This window comes from Rana temporaria, chromosome 4 (assembly GCF_905171775.1).
Source record: "Rana temporaria chromosome 4, aRanTem1.1, whole genome shotgun sequence".
In the NCBI taxonomy this organism is placed as follows: Eukaryota; Metazoa; Chordata; class Amphibia; order Anura; family Ranidae; genus Rana; species Rana temporaria.
The window spans coordinates 467,429,298-467,447,067 of record NC_053492.1 but is presented as its reverse complement, the minus strand read 5'-3'; the positions used below and the strand labels follow the sequence as shown (position 1 = coordinate 467,447,067).

General features: G+C 47.0%; 1 protein-coding gene across 1 annotated transcript in view; it reads right to left on the bottom strand.

Moving 5' to 3' along the window:
* LOC120938059 (solute carrier family 22 member 7-like) overlaps positions 1-10,885 on the bottom strand; it is a 36,984-nt gene extending 26,099 nt beyond the window's left edge. Inside the window, exon 1 of the mRNA XM_040351733.1 lies at positions 10,408-10,885. Within this exon, the coding sequence (XP_040207667.1) occupies positions 10,408-10,785 (378 nt within the window). The 5' untranslated portion in view covers positions 10,786-10,885. The remainder of the gene's footprint in view (positions 1-10,407) is intronic.
* Between the last annotated feature and the right edge of the window lie 6,885 nt (positions 10,886-17,770).

Below are 17,770 nucleotides of genomic sequence, written 5' to 3'. Positions count from 1 at the left end.
GGGGGGCGTGCTTAGTCACAAAGCATGATGGTAAATGTAGTCAAGAAAACGCAATGATTGGTGGAATAAAACTAATTGCAGATACAGCCTCGGTGCCGTGTGTCATCCATAAAATACAACACCGTAGGTAAATTACATTACATTGAATTATTCATATTGAACAAGAAGTTAGAGAGATGCACAAAAGTTTAGGATTGCCAAACAACATTAATTCAAGAGTTTTACACTGTTGAAATACACATTAGATAAAATACAGATCTCGCATCCCTCCGGACGTGCAGATTCAATAATCAGTGCCAAAAAACAATATACTTTAACTCCACAAAAATAAGATCATGGTCACTAAAGGTGATTTTTAAACTAAAAATAAATATATATAAATATAAAAAATATAAAAAAAAATTTATATATATATAAAAAGAAATATATGAAAAAAATATATATAAAAAAACCCGGACTCAAACAGGGTAAGAAGAATTATCTCACAATAGATAGTGATGTGTCACAAAATGTCACTAGATCCCTCCGGACATATAATGTGAGTGAATAGAGACTATAAAAATATTCAAGATGGTTGGGTCTTATCTATAATTAGGGTATAGAATACCTAGATATAATGATGATCTCTAAAAAGAGTGAATCTCACTATCGGGTAACCCCAGCCGAATTCCAACGTGCAAAAATGATATAAATAAAACCATTAATAAATATCTAACAATCCTAAATTGTCACTAGCGACTATAGATTATTAAATAAAAAATAAATATAATTAGAAAAAATTTGTGCATAAATAACCCAAATAAGGAAAGGGAGATGAATTAGAGGGATAAGGAACTGGAGACTGAAAAGAGGAGAGAACACTCAATCATCGGTTAAAAAACAATTGAGGTCCAACTCCACATTCAGTCCCAAAGGTTGCATGGTACGTAATCTGTGTACCCATTTCATTTCGTTTTGGGAAACACTCCGTACCATATGAGTGCCTCGCCAGTTCCTTTCGATTTTGTCTATGCCATAAAACTTACATAAACTAGGGTCACTCCCATGGTGATTGGCGAAGTGTCTTGAGACACTATGGTTAGGGAAACTTTTTCTAATATTTGTTAAGTGTTCGTTAATGCGGGTCTTAAGTTGGCGAGTGGTCCGGCCAACGTACTGTAAATGACACGGGCATTCGAGCACATATGTAACATGATCAGATCCACATGTGATTAGGGGTTTGATCTTAAAAGATTCACCTGTTACCTTAGAACTGAACTCGATTTTTTTCTTTTTATCGCCAGGATTCCGTGTAGTTCTACACGCTTTGCACCTGGTGCAATGGTGAAAACCAGATCCATCCAAAAAGGTCACCAATTTCTTTGGTGGATCAGGAACATTGGGAGCAATTTTGTTCCTGAGGCCTGGAGCCCTCTTATAGATGAACTTTGGCACCTTTGGGATGGATGTGATCAGGTCTTTGTCTTTCCTCAAAATATGCCAATGTCGTTTGAACACAGCTTCTACCTGTCGATGAAGAAATTGGTGACCTTTTTGGGTTATTTATGCACAAATTTTTTCTAATTATATTTATTTTTTCTAATTATATTTATTTTTTATTTAATAATCTATAGTCGCTAGTGACAATTTAGGATTGTTAGATATTTATTAATGGTTTTATTTATATCATTTTTGCACGTTGGAATTCGGCTGGGGTTACCCGATAGTGAGATTCACTCTTTTTAGAGATCATCATTATATCTAGGTATTCTATACCCTAATTATAGATAAGACCCAACCATCTTGAATATTTTTATAGTCTCTATTCACTCACATTATATGTCCGGAGGGATCTAGTGACATTTTGTGACACATCACTATCTATTGTGAGATAATTCTTCTTACCCTGTTTGAGTCCGGGGTTTTTTTATATATATTTTTTTCATATATTTCTTTTTATATATATATAATTTTTTTTTATATTTTTTATATTTATATATATTTATTTTTAGTTTAAAAATCACCTTTAGTGACCATGATCTTATTTTTGTGGAGTTAAAGTATATTGTTTTTTGGCACTGATTATTGAATCTGCACGTCCGGAGGGATGCGAGATCTGTATTTTATCTAATGTGTATTTCAACAGTGTAAAACTCTTGAATTAATGTTGTTTGGCAATCCTAAACTTTTGTGCATCTCTCTAACTTCTTGTTCAATATGAATAATTCAATGTAATGTAATTTACCTACGGTGTTGTATTTTATGGATGACACACGGCACCGAGGCTGTATCTGCAATTAGTTTTATTCCACCAATCATTGCGTTTTCTTGACTACATTTACCATCATGCTTTGTGACTAAGCACGCCCCCCTGATGACGTTAACATAACGAAACGTACGTCGGAGGCAGCTTGGTCACGTGACGTACCACCCGTGCTTTGGACTGTCGGAGAGATCGTTTGGTACCTATGTGAGCGGCGGCTTTCATTCCCCAGCGTATCCCACTATAGGAACCGCTTTGAGCGGTGACAGGTCCGCAGCCTCAGTGCCGGGTGGGCACCCCCCAATGTAAGGAGCCATTTGGCTGTTTTTTATGTATATTTTTAAAATTTTAAATTAAACGGTATCACGCTATTTGGCTTCCTGGCCTTTCTTCTTTTGCATACAATCCCGTGCGTGAGGTTCCTGAATCTGCAAAGGGGTCTGTCCGTATCTCCATGTGTTGCAGGCACAATCCTGCATAAGCTTAGTTGACCATCTTTTTCATTAAAGGGGTCAACGAGCTCTGGTAAGAGCAAACTTTGTCTAAAGCACCTTGGGTGGAATTGAAAAGTATACAGAAGCGGTGGTGGCATTACTTCTTTCACAGAACTATTGTATCAATACAATTGGACTTTGTTCACTGTTTTATTTTATTCTTTGATCATATTTGAATTCACTGTGTGTGGTTTAAAGTGCAGCTCCGACTGCAACTGTTGGGACTTATTTATATACTATTTGTGTTATCTATGTTGCAATTTCATTGCTAAACAGATACTTTTTCACGGTACTATACTTATTTTGTATGGGCCTAGCGCCCTCTATTTATATTCTATCATGTCCACATATTACTTGTGTTATTGAGGAGCAGCTTTTAATTTAATTATATACACTTATATGAGTATACACTTATAAATATTTATATATATTTTTTATCTATAGTTAGGCGCGGAATTTCACTTTACACATAATAAATATCCCCCAAAAATATATAAAAAAACGTTTTTTTTTCCTCAGTTTAGGTCGATACGTATTCTTCTACATATTTTTCTTAAAAAAAAATCGCAATAAGCGTTTATTGATTGGTTTGCGCAAAAGTTATAGCGTTTACAAAATAGGGGGTATTTTTATGGCATTTTTATTAATATTTTTTTTTTTTACTAGTAATGGCGGCGATCAGCGATTTTTTTCGGTACTGCGACATTATGGCGGACACTTCGGACACTTGACACATTTTTGGGACCATTGGCATTTTTATAACGATCAGTGCTATAAAAATGCATTGGATTACTATAAAAATGTCACTGGCAGTGAAGGGGTTAACACTAGAGGGCAGGAAAGGGGTTTAGTATGTCCCTGGGTGTGTTCTAACTGAAGGGGGGGGTGGCCTCACTAGGGGAAATCACTGATCTTCTGTTTATACATTGTATGAACAGAGGATTAGCATTTCCCCCCCCTGACAGGACCGGGAGCTGTGTGTTTACACACACAGCTCCCGGGCCCCGCTCTGTAACGAGCGTTCGCGTGTGCCCGGCGGCGAGAGAGCCGACGTAGAGCTACGGGCCAACCTGCCGCCGTAGAATGACGGCGGCAGGTCGGCAAGCAGTTAAAATCCCACCTAGGGGGAGATACTCTCTTTTTGTTCTATGATTGAGGGATGTGGCCAATACAAATATTATATATGAACCAGTGAGTACCTCTTCCTTTATCAAAGAATGGGGCTTACAACAGAGGACAGAAGAGAAGTTAGAAAAGATACATTGCAAAAGTCTAACGAGCAGGGAAGCTGTCCTAAGGAGGCTACATTGTCGTACTTGTGTTAAGTGCTTAAGCAGCCAACCAAGAGTCTCTGGTAATGAAGGTATGTTATGCTTGGCCTCTTCTCTAGCGACTGGTACCCCACAACTCATTTTTCTCTCCCTGAAGGGCTGTACATACTGCAAATTGATAAAAATCACAGATCCTTTCCGAGAAACAAGATATGGATGAAAGTATTCACACATGCTTCAATCAGATAATATATTTGGAAAATTAATTCTTTATGGACATGATTCAAACATTGTCATTTACTGTTTTTGAGATTAAAGCGGTTCTCCACCCTAAAGTGGAGTCCCGCTGATCGGAACCCTCCCCCCCTCCGGTGTCACATTTGACACCTTTCAGGGGGGAGGGGGGTGCAGATACCTGTCTAAAGACAGGTATTTGCACCCACTTCCGGCCACACGCTACGGGCAAAAGACGGGTTTTTTCTGACTTCCCGTCTGTCACCCGTTGTGTGCTGGGAACACTCGGCTCCCAGCACACAGCGTGTGAGCCAATCGGCGGGCGCAGCGCGACTCGCGCATGCGCCGTAGGGAACCGGGCAGTGAAGCCGCAGCGCTTCACTTCCTAGTTCCCTCAGCGTGAATGGCGGGGGGAGCAGCAGAGAGACGAGCGATCGCTCGTCCTCTGCTGCGATCAGCGCTGGACTCCAGGACAGGTAAGTGTCCTAATATTAAAAGTCAGCAGCTGCAGTATTTGTAGCTGCTGGCTTTTAATATTTTTTTCCCATGGCACATCCGCTTTAACTTGAAAAGAAAAACATTACGCAGTTTGGGAATGTTCTAACAGGATTTGAAAAGCAGACAATTCATTTTGTCATTCAGATTAGAAATATATTATATTTAGATCCCTTCCCTACCAGACATCTGCAGGATTCCCATTTGCGTTGCTCGGGAAGCAAAATGACTGGTGGCCTGCAGAGAGCATGGTCGAGCCTCCTCTGACAAGTGCAAGGTGTAGGGAATTTGGTAAAACAAAATGTTACTCCAGCTCCACTGCCAATATAGAAGTCCACGAACTGTGATCCGGTGCTCCAGCTAGGACGTTCAGGCTCCACAAATACAATTTCCTAAATCAATAAGGGCTGGCAACTCGGATGCTCTTGAGTAAAAGTGCTTTATTGTTTACATGGGTACAGGCTATACGCTGACGCGTTTTGGCTAAGAAGCCTTCATCAAAGTTTGATGAAGGCTTCTTAGCTGAAACGCGTCAGTTAACATAGTTATTTAGGTTGAAAAAAGACACAAGTCCATCTAGTTCAACCATAAAAATAAATAAAAAAATAAAATAAAATATCATACAAACCTACCGTATTTATAGCGGTATAACGCGCTCCCGCGTATACCGCGCACCCCCAAAGTGACCCCCAAACCTGTGGAAAAAAAGTTATTTTTGTACTTACAGTTTTGGTGTCTTGCGCGGCGTCCATCGGCGGCCTCGTCGGGTCTGGCGTCCTTCTGCGGCTTCGGGTGTCCTCTTCGGCGGGTCCGGCGTCCTTCTGCGTCGTCAGGTGTCCTTCTGCGGCGTCGGGTGTCCTCTTCGGCGGGTCCGGTGTCCTCTTTGGCGGGTCCGGCGTCCTCGCGTCCTCCCCGCTTGTTTCCCGCGCCGAGTTTTGAATACTGCGCCAGCATATGCCGAGCGCAGTACACTCGGGCAGGCTCGGCAACTGTCGCGCTCACGTCCTGTACGTCCAGGACGTGACCGCGGAAGAAGCCGAGCCTGCCCGAGTGTACTGCGCTCGGTATATGCCGGCGCAGTATTCAAAACTCAGCGCGGGAAGCGGGTATGGGCGTATATCGCGCACCCACGATTTTGCCCTGGTTTTCAGGGCAAAAAAGTGCGCGATATACGCCGATAAATACGGTATATACTCAATTCTATACCCACAGTTGATCCAGAGGAAGGCAAAAAAAACAGCAGAGCATGATCCAATTTGCTACAGCAGGGGAAAAAATTCCTTCCTGATCTCCCGAGAGGCAATCGGATTTTCCCTGGATCAACTTTACCTATACACGTCAGTACCCAGTTATATTATGTACATTTAGGAAAGTATCCAGACCTTTCTTAAAGCAATCTACTGATCTGGCCAGAACCACATCTGGAGGGAGTCTGTTCCACATTTTCACAGCTCTTACTGTGAAGAAACCTTTCCCTATTTGGAGGTGAAATCTCTTTTCCTCTAGACATAAAAAGTGCCCCCTTGTCCTCTGTGTTGACCGTAAAGTGAATAACTCAACACCAAGTTCACGATATGGACCCCTTATGTATTTGTACATGTGGATCATATCCCCCCTTATTCTCCTCTTCTCAAGAGAGAATAAATTCAGTTCTTCTAATCTTTCCTCATAGCTGAGCTCCTCCATGCCTCTTATCAGTTTGGTTGCCCTTCTCTGCCCTTTCTCCAGTTCCCCGATATCCTTTTTGAGAACTGGGGCCCAAAACTGAACTGCATATTCCAGATGAGGTCTTACTAATGATTTGTACAGGGGGGGCAAAATTATATCTCTGTCTCTCTCTCTCTGGAGTCCATACCTCTCTTATACAAGAAAGGATTTTGCTCGCTTTGGAAACTGCAGCTTGGCATTGCAAAGTCCGAAATGAAATGAGAGAGTGGGTAACCGCTCAAAGAGAACCAGGTAATCTGATTCCTGTGGTCCGAGCCAAGGGTGCAGGCAGTGCAATCAAAATGCAGGTTAGGATGAAGGAAAAAAGCTGGGACAGCCGCACTCCAAAAAAACTCCTCCTTTAATTAAAAATCACAAAATACATGCCACAGCAAAAAACAGCACAACAAAAGAAAAGCTGACGTTTCGCACTATGCCTTAGTGCTTCTTCATTGTCTATGAAGAAGCACTAAGGCATAGTGCGAAACGTCAGCTTTTCTTTTGTTGTGCTGTTTTTTGCTGTGGCATGTATTTTGTGATTTTTAATTAAAGGAGGAGTTTTTTTGGAGTGCGGCTGTCCCAGCTTTTTTCCTTCATCCTAACCTGCAGCTTGGCATTGCATGTCATTATTGAGCTTATGATCTACCGAAACCCCCAGATCCTTCTCCACAACGGATCCCCCCAGTTGTACCCCCCTTATGATCAGGGATGGACTGGCCATTGGGACTACAGGGAGTTTCCCGGTGGGCCGATGGCTCAGTGGGCCGTCTTCAGTGACAGCGGACCGCCGTCCCCCTCCGCTCCTCTGTCTCTCCTTCCCCGCAGAGCTCACCTCCTCTCCCTCCCCGCAGCACTCACCTGGGGGAACAGAGAATCAGTGGGAGGACCAGAGGAGCAGGGGGGAGGAGCAGGGGGGACTACAGAGGAGCATGGGGGAGGGGACAGACAGCTGACTCAACAGCTATGACCTGGGAGTTTCTCACTTCTGCCTAAACTTGTCCCATAAGGGGGGGGCACCAAACTGATTCTTTGCCCTGGGTGAAATAATTTCTAGCTTCCCCACTGGTACTGCATATAAAAGTACCAGTGCCAACCCTTCTACTCTAATAAAATAGAACGGCTAGTGGCTAGTGAAGTGGGAGAGGGGGCTTGGGTGGCCAGGGGGGGGGGGGGTGCGGGCAGGGCCGGCCCTATGATGGGACCGGGTGGTATCACGGGTACCAGGCAGCACTTTTAGGGGGGCAGCATACTGATGCCCGCCAGCCCGTTCCGCCAGCTCCGCTACCCAAATAAAATTGATGTCCTTTTTTTTCTTTTGGTGATATTTGATCACCTCTGCAGTTTTTATTTTTTGTACTATAAATATATATATTTTTTTAACTTTTTGCTATAATAAATATCCCCAAAATTTAGAAAAATAAACTATTTTCTTCAGTTTAGGCCAATATGTATTCTTCTACATATTTTTGGTACCAAAAAAAACCACAATTAGCGTACATTGATTAGTTTGCGCAAAAGACATTGTGGCCGCCGGCAATTCACAGGTCCCTTTATACTCCTGGATACATGTATAGAGCCATGGCAGGTCCTTTTTACGCCTATATGCATGTATAGAGCCATGACAGGCCCTCTTTATACATCTATAGAGCCATGACAGGCCCTCTTTATACATGTATAGAGCCATGACAGGTCCTCTTTATACTCCTATATACATTTATAGAGCCATGGCAGGTCCTCTTTATATTTCTTTACATGTAAAGAGTCTCGACAGGTCCTCTATATACATGTATAGAGCCATGACAGGTCCTCTTTATACTTCTTTATACATGTATAGAGCCATGACAGGTCCTCTTTATACTCCTATATACATTTATAGAGCCATGGCAGGTCCTCTTTATATTTCTTTACATGTAAAGAGTCTCGACAGGTCCTCTATATACATGTATAGAGCCATGACAGGTCCTCTTTATACTTCTTTATACATGTATAGATCCATGACAGGTTCTCTTTATACATCTATAGAGCCATGACAGGCCCTCGTTATACTCCTTTATACATGTATAGAGCCATGTCAAGTACTCTTAATAGTCCTATATACATTTATAGAGCCATGACAGGTCCTCTTGATATTCCTTTACATGTAAAGAGTAATGACAGGTCCTCTATATACATGTATAGAGCCATGACAGGTCCTCTTTATACTCCTATACATGTATAGAGCAATGACAGGTCCTCTTTATACTCCTATACATGTATAGAGCAATGACAGGTCCTCTTTCTACTCCTTTATACATGTATAGTGCCATGACAGGTCCTCTTTATACTCCTTTATACATGTATAGAGCAATGACAGGTCCTCTTTATACTCCTATACATGTATAGAGCAATGACAGGTCCTCTTTCTACTCCTTTATACATGTATAGTGCCATGACGGGTCCCCTTTAGTTATCATGATATAGAATAATGAATGTGGGGGCCTTTTGGTTGGCGTGATTTTTTTTATGGGGGGGGGGGGGGGCAGCATTTCATTCTTGGTCCCAGGCAGCACAATGTCTTGGGCCGGCACTGGGTGCGGGAGTTGTTCGGCCGCCATAGGAGAGACATGTCAAGGTGGGCCAGTCTGGATGAAGTCCAGGGCCAAATTTTTGTCCCAGTCCAGCCCTGCCTATGATGCATATTCTTAGCCCCCAAGTGCATAACATTTATCAACATTAAACCTCATCTGCCACATAGTTGCCCAATTAGACAGAGCATTGAGGTTGGCTTGTAAATTGGAGACATCCTGTGAGGACGTTATTCCCAGTGGCGTCACTAGGGTTGGTGTCACCCGGTGCGGTAAAACATGGTGTCACCCCCCCTCTGTCTAGGCTGCCCAGCACCAAGCAGGCAGCGCACGGGCAAGGGGCGCACCCCAAACCAGCCCCTGTAAATGATAGTATAGGGCAGTATAGTGGCAGGTTAGGGTAGTATAGAGTGGTATAGTGGCAGGTTGGTGTAGTGGGGTGGTAAAGGACAGGTTAAGGTGGTATAGGGCATGTTGGGGTGATATAGGGTAGTTTGGGGTGGTATAGGGCAAGTTAGGGTTGCATAGGGCAGGTTGGGGTGGTATAGGACGGTACAGGGCAGGTTGGGGTGGTATAGTGCAAGTTAGGGTGGCATAGGGCAAGTTGGGATGGCATGGGAAAGGTTGGGGTGCTACAGGGCAAGTTAGGGTGGCATTGGGCAGTTTGGGGTGGTATAGGGCAAGTTATGGTGGCATAGGGCAGATTGGGGTGGTACAGGGCAAGTTAGGGTGGCACAGGGCAAGTTGGGGTGGCATGGGAAAGTTTGGGGTGGTACAGGGCAGGCTGGGGTGGTACAGGGCAGGCTGTGGTGGCACAGGGCAGGCTGGGTGGTACAGGGCAGGCTGGGGTGGTACAGGGCAGGCTGGGGTGGTACAGGGCTGTTTGGGGGGGTACAGGGAAGGCTGGGGTGGTATAGGGCTGTTTGGGGTGGTACAGGGCAGGCTGGGGTGGTACAGGGCAGGCTGGGTGATACAGGGCAGGCTGGGGTGGTACAGGGCAGGCTGGGGTGGCACAGAGCAGGCTGGGGTGGTACAGGGCAGGCTGGGATTGCACAGGGCAGGCTGGGCATGTCAGCTAAAAATAACACAAAAAAAACGGGATGGTGTCACCCCTCTAGCGGGTGACACCCGGTGCGGACCGCACCCTCCGCACCCCCCTAGCAACGCCTCTGGTTATTCCACTGCATAGCTTGGTGTCATCTGCAAAGACAGAAATGTTACTTTACAGGGTATAGCCTGTACCCATGTAACTAATAAAGGACTTTTATTCAAGAGCATCCGAGTTGCCAGCCCTTTTTGATTCATGTAGGGAATTTGGTGGTTGGTTTTGAATAAAATAAAACACATGGCATTTGAAAATGATACAACGCACATTACATGAGCAAAAATTTTTTTTTTACCTGAGTGACGGTGGTGGAGGAGAAGGTGGACAGGTCATACTCCCAGCCCTGGTCACAGCTCTGCACACCAGATCCATTGATGGTCTCCTGGGATCTGTTGAGGATCATGTGAGACTGTGGATGGGAATACATCTTACAGGAGCTGAAGGTCCCATCTTGGGCCTGGGGAATGGTGATGACGAGTAGGTCCTCTTGGCTCAGGTTCTCAGGGTTCCTCTGGGTAGGGATGGTACAGTGGTGGGGTGGCACAGCTGAGATGAAGATATGTAATAGGAAATGGAGAGGAAGAATGACACGGGGGAGGCAGAGGATCAGGAGAGACACTAACTGGAATTTTCCAAAAACACCAACTTCTGCGAGGACATCTTCAAACCTCATCCTGCAGATTCCGGAGGAGAAGCCAGAATGCCACCAAGAAAAGTTTATGGAAACGTATGAAAGAAGTTGGGGAGTGACAATGAGAAGCAGATCATCCCAAGATAATTGAGTTTTCAGAAACTCTAATCCACAACATGGTCGTTATATAATGCACACTGCACTGGCAACACTTAACTCATTTCCAGTAGCAAATGGCTGGACATACATGGGTCATGGGACTTCCATTGTACAACACAGCACCACATTGTTCACTACAGGGATGTACAGCACTATGGCACACAGCAGCTCCAATCTAATCAACCATTTAGATTGGACGCAGTGGGGTGCCACTTTGACCTTAAGGGAACTGCCAATCAAATCAACAATCCAATCACTGGAATATTTAAGCCAGTTCAAAAAGTTATATTAACCGCTTCAGCCCCGGACCATTTCGCTGGCCAAAGACCAGGCCACTTTTTGCGATTCGACACTACGTCGCTTTAACTGACAATTGCGCGGTCGCAGGGCCGATCCTAGGGTCACAGAAGCCTGGGTGCAGAAATATTTCTGACGCCCCCACATGGGAGTGGTCATCTTCCTAACTCCTCCCCTTTACAAATGTTTCTATGGCTACGACTCAAATACAGAGATGCTCCCCTAAGAAGTCTTCATTAGTGTCCCCCATCAGAGTCCCCCCCAGCAGGTGTCCCCCATCAGAGCCCCCCAGCAGGTGTGCCCCATCAGAGCCCCCTCCAGCAGGTGTCCCCCATCAGAGCCCCCCACTGCAGGTGTCCCCCATCAGAGCCCCCCACAGCAGGTGTCCCCATAGATCAGTACTTGTTCAATAGATCCATGTAGCTTGGGTGTGCTGGGAGCAGAAGCACATTACAGGGGGGCGGGACATACGTGGCATCTTTGGTTACTTGGAGGGTGGCACTCGGAGAGCATTTCTGGGAGTGCATGGGATGATTGGCAGCAGCTCCGGCCAACCCAGAAGCCTCTCATCACACCGCCTATGGGAAAAGAGCCGACACACGCAGAGGGGGTGGGGCAGACAGGAGACTGCTCCATGTACACCGGACAGAATTAAACGTGTTCCGGTACTAGGCTCCGCTGTGGTACCCAGCCCGGATTCCGGGGACAGTGGGAAGTATGCGCTCTTGTCAGTTGCCAGGGGAGAGAGCAAGCGGGGTGGGGAACCGCAGCACCTGCTACATGCGCTCCGCCTCTGAAAACAGACAAGGAGGAGGGAGCGGAGCACGTTGGAGCTTCGGTGCCCCCACCTCTGCAGCGCCTGGGTGTGGAGCACCCCATACACCCTGCCTAGGATCGGCCCTGCACGGTCGTGCGACGTGGCTCCCAAACAAAATTGATGTCCCTTTTTTCCCACAAATAGAGCTTTCTTTTGGTGGTATTTGATCACCTCTGTGGTTTTTAAATTTTTGTGCTATAAACAAAAATAGAGTGAAAATTTTGAAAACAAAAAAAATATTTTTTACTTTTTGTTATAAGAAATATCCCCAAAAATATATAAAACATTTTTTTTCCTCAGTTTAGGCCGATACGTATTCTTCTACATATTTTTGTTAAAAAAAATCGCAATAAGTGTTTATTGATTGGTTTGCACAAAAGTTATAGCATCTACAAAATAGGGGATAGATTTATGGCATTTTTATAAAAAAATGTTTTACTAGTAATGGCGGCTATCAGCGATTTTTATCGTGACTGCGACTTTATGGCGGCCACATCGGACACTTTTGACACCATTTTGGGACCATTGTCATTTTTACAGCGACCGGTGATATAAAAATGCACTGTTTACTGTAAAAATTACACTGACAGTGAAGGGGTTAACCTGTAGGGGGCACTGAAGGGGTTAAGTGTGACCTAGGGAGGCGGTGGCTCAACGCGATTGGCACTGCGCTGAAAAGCCATTCACCTCTGCAGCTAGGGGTTCGGATCCCGGTCTCGGCTACATGTGAATTGAGTTTGGTGGTCTCAGCCCGGCTCCCGGTGGGTGTGCTACGCGAGGTAAGCCTGCGCTTAGTACGCCCACTCCCCTCACACAAAAACCACCACACTTACACACGCACTTTGACCACGCGGTCTCTAAAAAAAGAGAGGCGAAGGACTAACGGGGCTGGTTGAGCGGGCTAGATCCTCTCACTCCCTTATAGGGAGTCCCTCTGCCCCGTTGGGCTTCAAAGCGGAGCAGGTAGGGCGGGCTGTGTGGGAGGACCCCCTCACACACCCGCCATTGCCACCCGGGGCATGGAGAAAGGTGGCAGATTGCCTTCCCACCTCCCAGCCCTTTAAGAGGGAGGGAGGCAGAGGCGGGCATTCCGATCAATCATGTGACCGCCATGGGCATCCGTTTCGGCAGCGGCGAGGGGGGCGCTTCGGCAGCGGCGATACAGTCTCATTTTACCCTTTCTTCGACCGTTAGCAGGGGTTAAAAGCGCCCCCCCCCCCACGTTAAAATGTAAAAACACCCCACTGTGTCCCCTGCATCTTTCAATATCTCTTTGTCACTACTGTGTACCCCCTCTCCACAACTGCACCTCTGGACCCCTTTACATTACACAGCACCTCACAGCTCTGGACCCCTTTATATTACACAGTACCCTGCATCACTGGACCCCTTTACATTACACAGCACTCTGCATCTCTGGACCCCTTTACATTACACAGCACCCTGCATCACTGCCCCTTTACATTACACAGCACTCTGCATCACTGGACCCCTTTACATTACACAGCACTCTGCACCTCTGGACCCCTTTACATTACACAGCACTCTGCACCTCTGGACCCCTTTACATTACACAGCACCCTGCACCTCTGGGCCCCTTTACATTACACAGCACCCTGCACCTCTGGACCCCTTTACATTACACACCACCCTGCACCTCTGGGCCCCTTTACATTACACAGCACTCTGCATCACTGGACCCCTTTACATTACACAGCACCCTGCACCTCTGGACCCCTTCACATAACAGAGCACCCTGCACCTCTGTACCCCTTTACATTACACAGCACCCTGCACATCTGGACCCCTTTACATTACACAGTACCCTGCACCTCTGGACGCCTTTACATTACACAGCACCCTGCACCTCTGGGCCCCTTTACATTACACAGCACTGCATCACTGGACCCCTTTACATTACACAGCACTCTGCATCACGCTTAAATCGTCCCCAGGGCCAGTTCGGCCCTGCTCCTGGCTCTCTCTGGCACTTTCAGGGGGGGGGGAACGACCCCCCTTGCCCTATGGAGTGGACGCCCATGGTGACCGCTGTGATTGGCTGTCCCCACCTCCAGCATTGGACTCACCTATACCAATCATGCAGGCAGAAAGAGGGGCAGAGGAGGGAGCATCCCTCCGGCATTCCAAGCCCTTTGATGCAAACAGTGCTGGACAGCTGAGCTCACCATGACACCATCCACAATGCCACTTCTGCAAGTGGGCTCTCAGTGCTGCCAACTCAGCAGCACCCACTCCAGCTCCTACCCAGCAGCCTCCAAGTCCCAAGCATTCAAGCTGCATTAGGGGGGGGGGGTCAGAGCATCACTGGCGCTCTGGCCCTGCCCCTCCCTGTTGGCTGTGAAATAATAGGTATTGTTCTGCACAGTATGGCGCACCGCTGCCAGCCTGCCTCCCCTGTGTATCCATCACTCTCAGTGCTATCGTGGGGTGCCCATTTTTGGGGCAGCGTGGGCTCAAGGACCAGCTGCTTTGGGGAAAGTGCAGGGCCCTCCGTGCAGCTGGGGCCCCTGGGCAGTGCCCAGTTGTGCCCACTCATTAAGACAGCCCTGTGCCACCTTCTATATGCAGTGGCAAGGAGCTATGCATAGCATGAATGCTATATGCATATGTTGCACTACTGAAAGTAAGGAGGCGCTACACATAGCATGCATCTATCACGTGTCCAGTCCCTTTCAGGGCACCAGTGCATGAATTACAGTGGTCAGTTTTTGTTTTTTTGAAGCACCTGATTAGAGCCAGAGGCTCTAATTGGCTTCAAAATGGGTCGAATGAATATCAACACAAGTGCATAGGTGAAAATGGTAAATCTTGAAAGCGCTTGATCATCAAGTGAAGTAAGGTTGGCACTAGGATGCCCACGTGTCCCAGATTGCCCGGGACTGTCCCGCAATTGACATGTCTGTCAATAAATCAAAGACATTGAAAGATGGTCCTAAAGTGTCGAGAGATAGACCAGGGGCACTGAGAAATTAACCAGATGAATTAAGAGATGGACGTGGGGACAACAGTTGAACTGAAGGCACTGAGGGATAGAACCTCAGGGAGCCTGAGAGATGGACAAGATGGACTAAGAGAAGGACTGGAGGCAAAAGTAGGGTTGTCCCGATACCACTTTTTTAAGACCGAGTACAAGTACCGATACTTTTTTCCAAGTACTCGCCGATACCGATTACTGACACTTTTTTTTCAATGTCATGTGACAGTTTGACAGATGGGGACTGATAGGTGGCACTGACACGTGGCTGGTACTGATAGGCCGCATGTATGGGCACTGACTGGTGACTGGCGCTGATGGGCACTAATAGGTGGCACTGACAGGTGTCTGGCACTGATAGGTGGCACTTGTGGGCACTGATAGATGGCACTGATTGCACTGATAGGTGGCACGTGTGGGCACTGATAGCACTGATAGGTGGCACTTGTGAGCCCTGATAGATGGCACTGATTTCACTGATAGGTGGCACTTGTGGGCACTGATAGATGGCACTGATTGCACTGATAGGTGGCACGTGTGGGCACTGATAGGTGGCACTTGTGAGCCCTTATAGATGGCACTGATTTCACTGATAGGTGGCACTGATAAGTGCCACCTATCAGTGCAATCAGTGCCATCTACCAGTGCCACCTGATAGGTGGCATTTATGGGCACTGATAGATGGCACTGATTGCACTGATAGGTGGCACTTGTGGGCCCTAATAGATGGCACTGATTGCACTGAAAGGTGGCACTTGTGGGCACTGACAGGTGTCTGGCACTGAAATGCTGCGAAAAATGACACAGGATTAGAAAAAAAAAAACTATGTTGCAACGCCCATCTTGGTACACCCTGCACTCGGCTGCAGTTAGCAGCAGCAGACATCTTGTTACACCCAGCCCATACAGCCCAAGATGGGCGTATGGAGGTTCAGCCGCTGGCGGTGACCGAATGTGACAGCACCGGTCACCAATTCTGCCAATTCTGATGCGGCTGCGCCCTACACCCCTGCCAGCTTACCAAGTTCCACTGCAGATGAGGACTCGCTTTGTGCCCGCCGACTCTATCCACCGACTGTACCAGCCCTCTCCAGCCAGACTCCGCCCGCACTTTCCTTCCACAGACTCTGCCCGCCCCCTCTCCAGCCAAACTCCGCCTGAACTCTCCATCCACAAACTCTGTCCGCCCTCTCCAGCCAGACCCCGCCCGCACTCCCCCGCCCTCTGCCGCCCTCCCCAGCCACTGACTCCTCCTCCAGTTCGTTTTGCACAGAGTGGCCCTGATCCACGTCTTCTGGGGTCCCTCGGCGGCTGTCTCTGGTCCTCCCCGCAATTACTCACCACAGCATGGGCATCCGCTGAAATTTTTTCAGAGGGGGGGCGCTTCGCAGCGGCGATACACAGTCGCTTTTTACCCTTTCTTCGACCGCTAGCGGGGCTTAAAAGCGACCCGCCCCCCACATTAAAATGTAAAAACACCCCACTGTGCCCCCTGCATCTTTCAATATCTCTTTGTCACTACTGTGTACCCCTCTCCACAACTGCACCTCTGGACCCCTTTACATTACACAGCACCTCACAGCTCTGGACCCCTTTACATTACACAGCACCCTGCATCACTGGCCCCCTTTACATTACACAGCACCCTGCATCACTGTCCCCCTTTACATTACACAGCACCTCACAGCTCTGGACCCCTTTACATTACACAGCACCCTGCATCACTGTCCCCCTTTACATTACACAGCACCTCACAGCTCTGGACCCCTTTACATTACACAGCACCCTGCATCACTGGCCCCCTTTACATTACACAGCACCCTGCATCACTGTCCCCCTTTACATTACACAGCACCTCACAGCTCTGGACCCCTTTACATTACACAGCACCCTGCATCACTGTCCCCCTTTACATTACACAGCACCCTGCATCACTGTCCCCCTTTACATTACACAGCACCCTGCACCACTGGACCCCTTTACATTACACAGCACCCCTTTCCCTTGACTCAAACACTACACTATATTAACAGTATATTTATTTCAGGTCTAAAAGAGGAACCTTTTGGAATGAGGGACAAATGGATTTGATTCCAGAAGAGGGACAGGCACTCTAAATAAGGGACAACTAGAGGGGAGGGGAGCACTGCAGTCACTGCTTAAATCGGCCCCAGGGCCAGTTCGGCCCTGCTCCTGGCTCTTCCTGGCGATTCCAGGGGGGGGCAAACGATCCCCGTTGCCCTATGGAGCGGACGCCCATGCACCACAGTCATGTGAGAGAGCTTGCATGGTGGTCAGTAATTGCGGGCGCGCTCCCGTGATACAGCGCTCACTGTATCACTCGGCCCCGCCCCTCGGCGCGCCGCGTCAGTGGATGTGATTGACAGCAGCGCCAGCCAATGGCTGCGCTGCTCTCAATCCATCCGCTCGAGCCAATCAGCGGCCAGGCTGAGCGGCGAAGAGGATATCGGGACAACGCAGGACTTTCGAGGGGTCAGGTAAGTATAAAAGGGGGCTCGGGGTGGGCGGCAGCATTTCACCTTAATGCATAGATTGCATTAAGGTGAAAAATATTTTTTCTTTACAACTCCTTTAAGTATATATATATATATATATATATATATATATATATATATATATATATATATATATATATATATATATATATATAAAAAAACATGTGTGTACTTGTCTGACTACATTCCCTCACTTCAACACTGACATTTTCCAGACTAAGGAGTGACTGGTCAGCAATCATG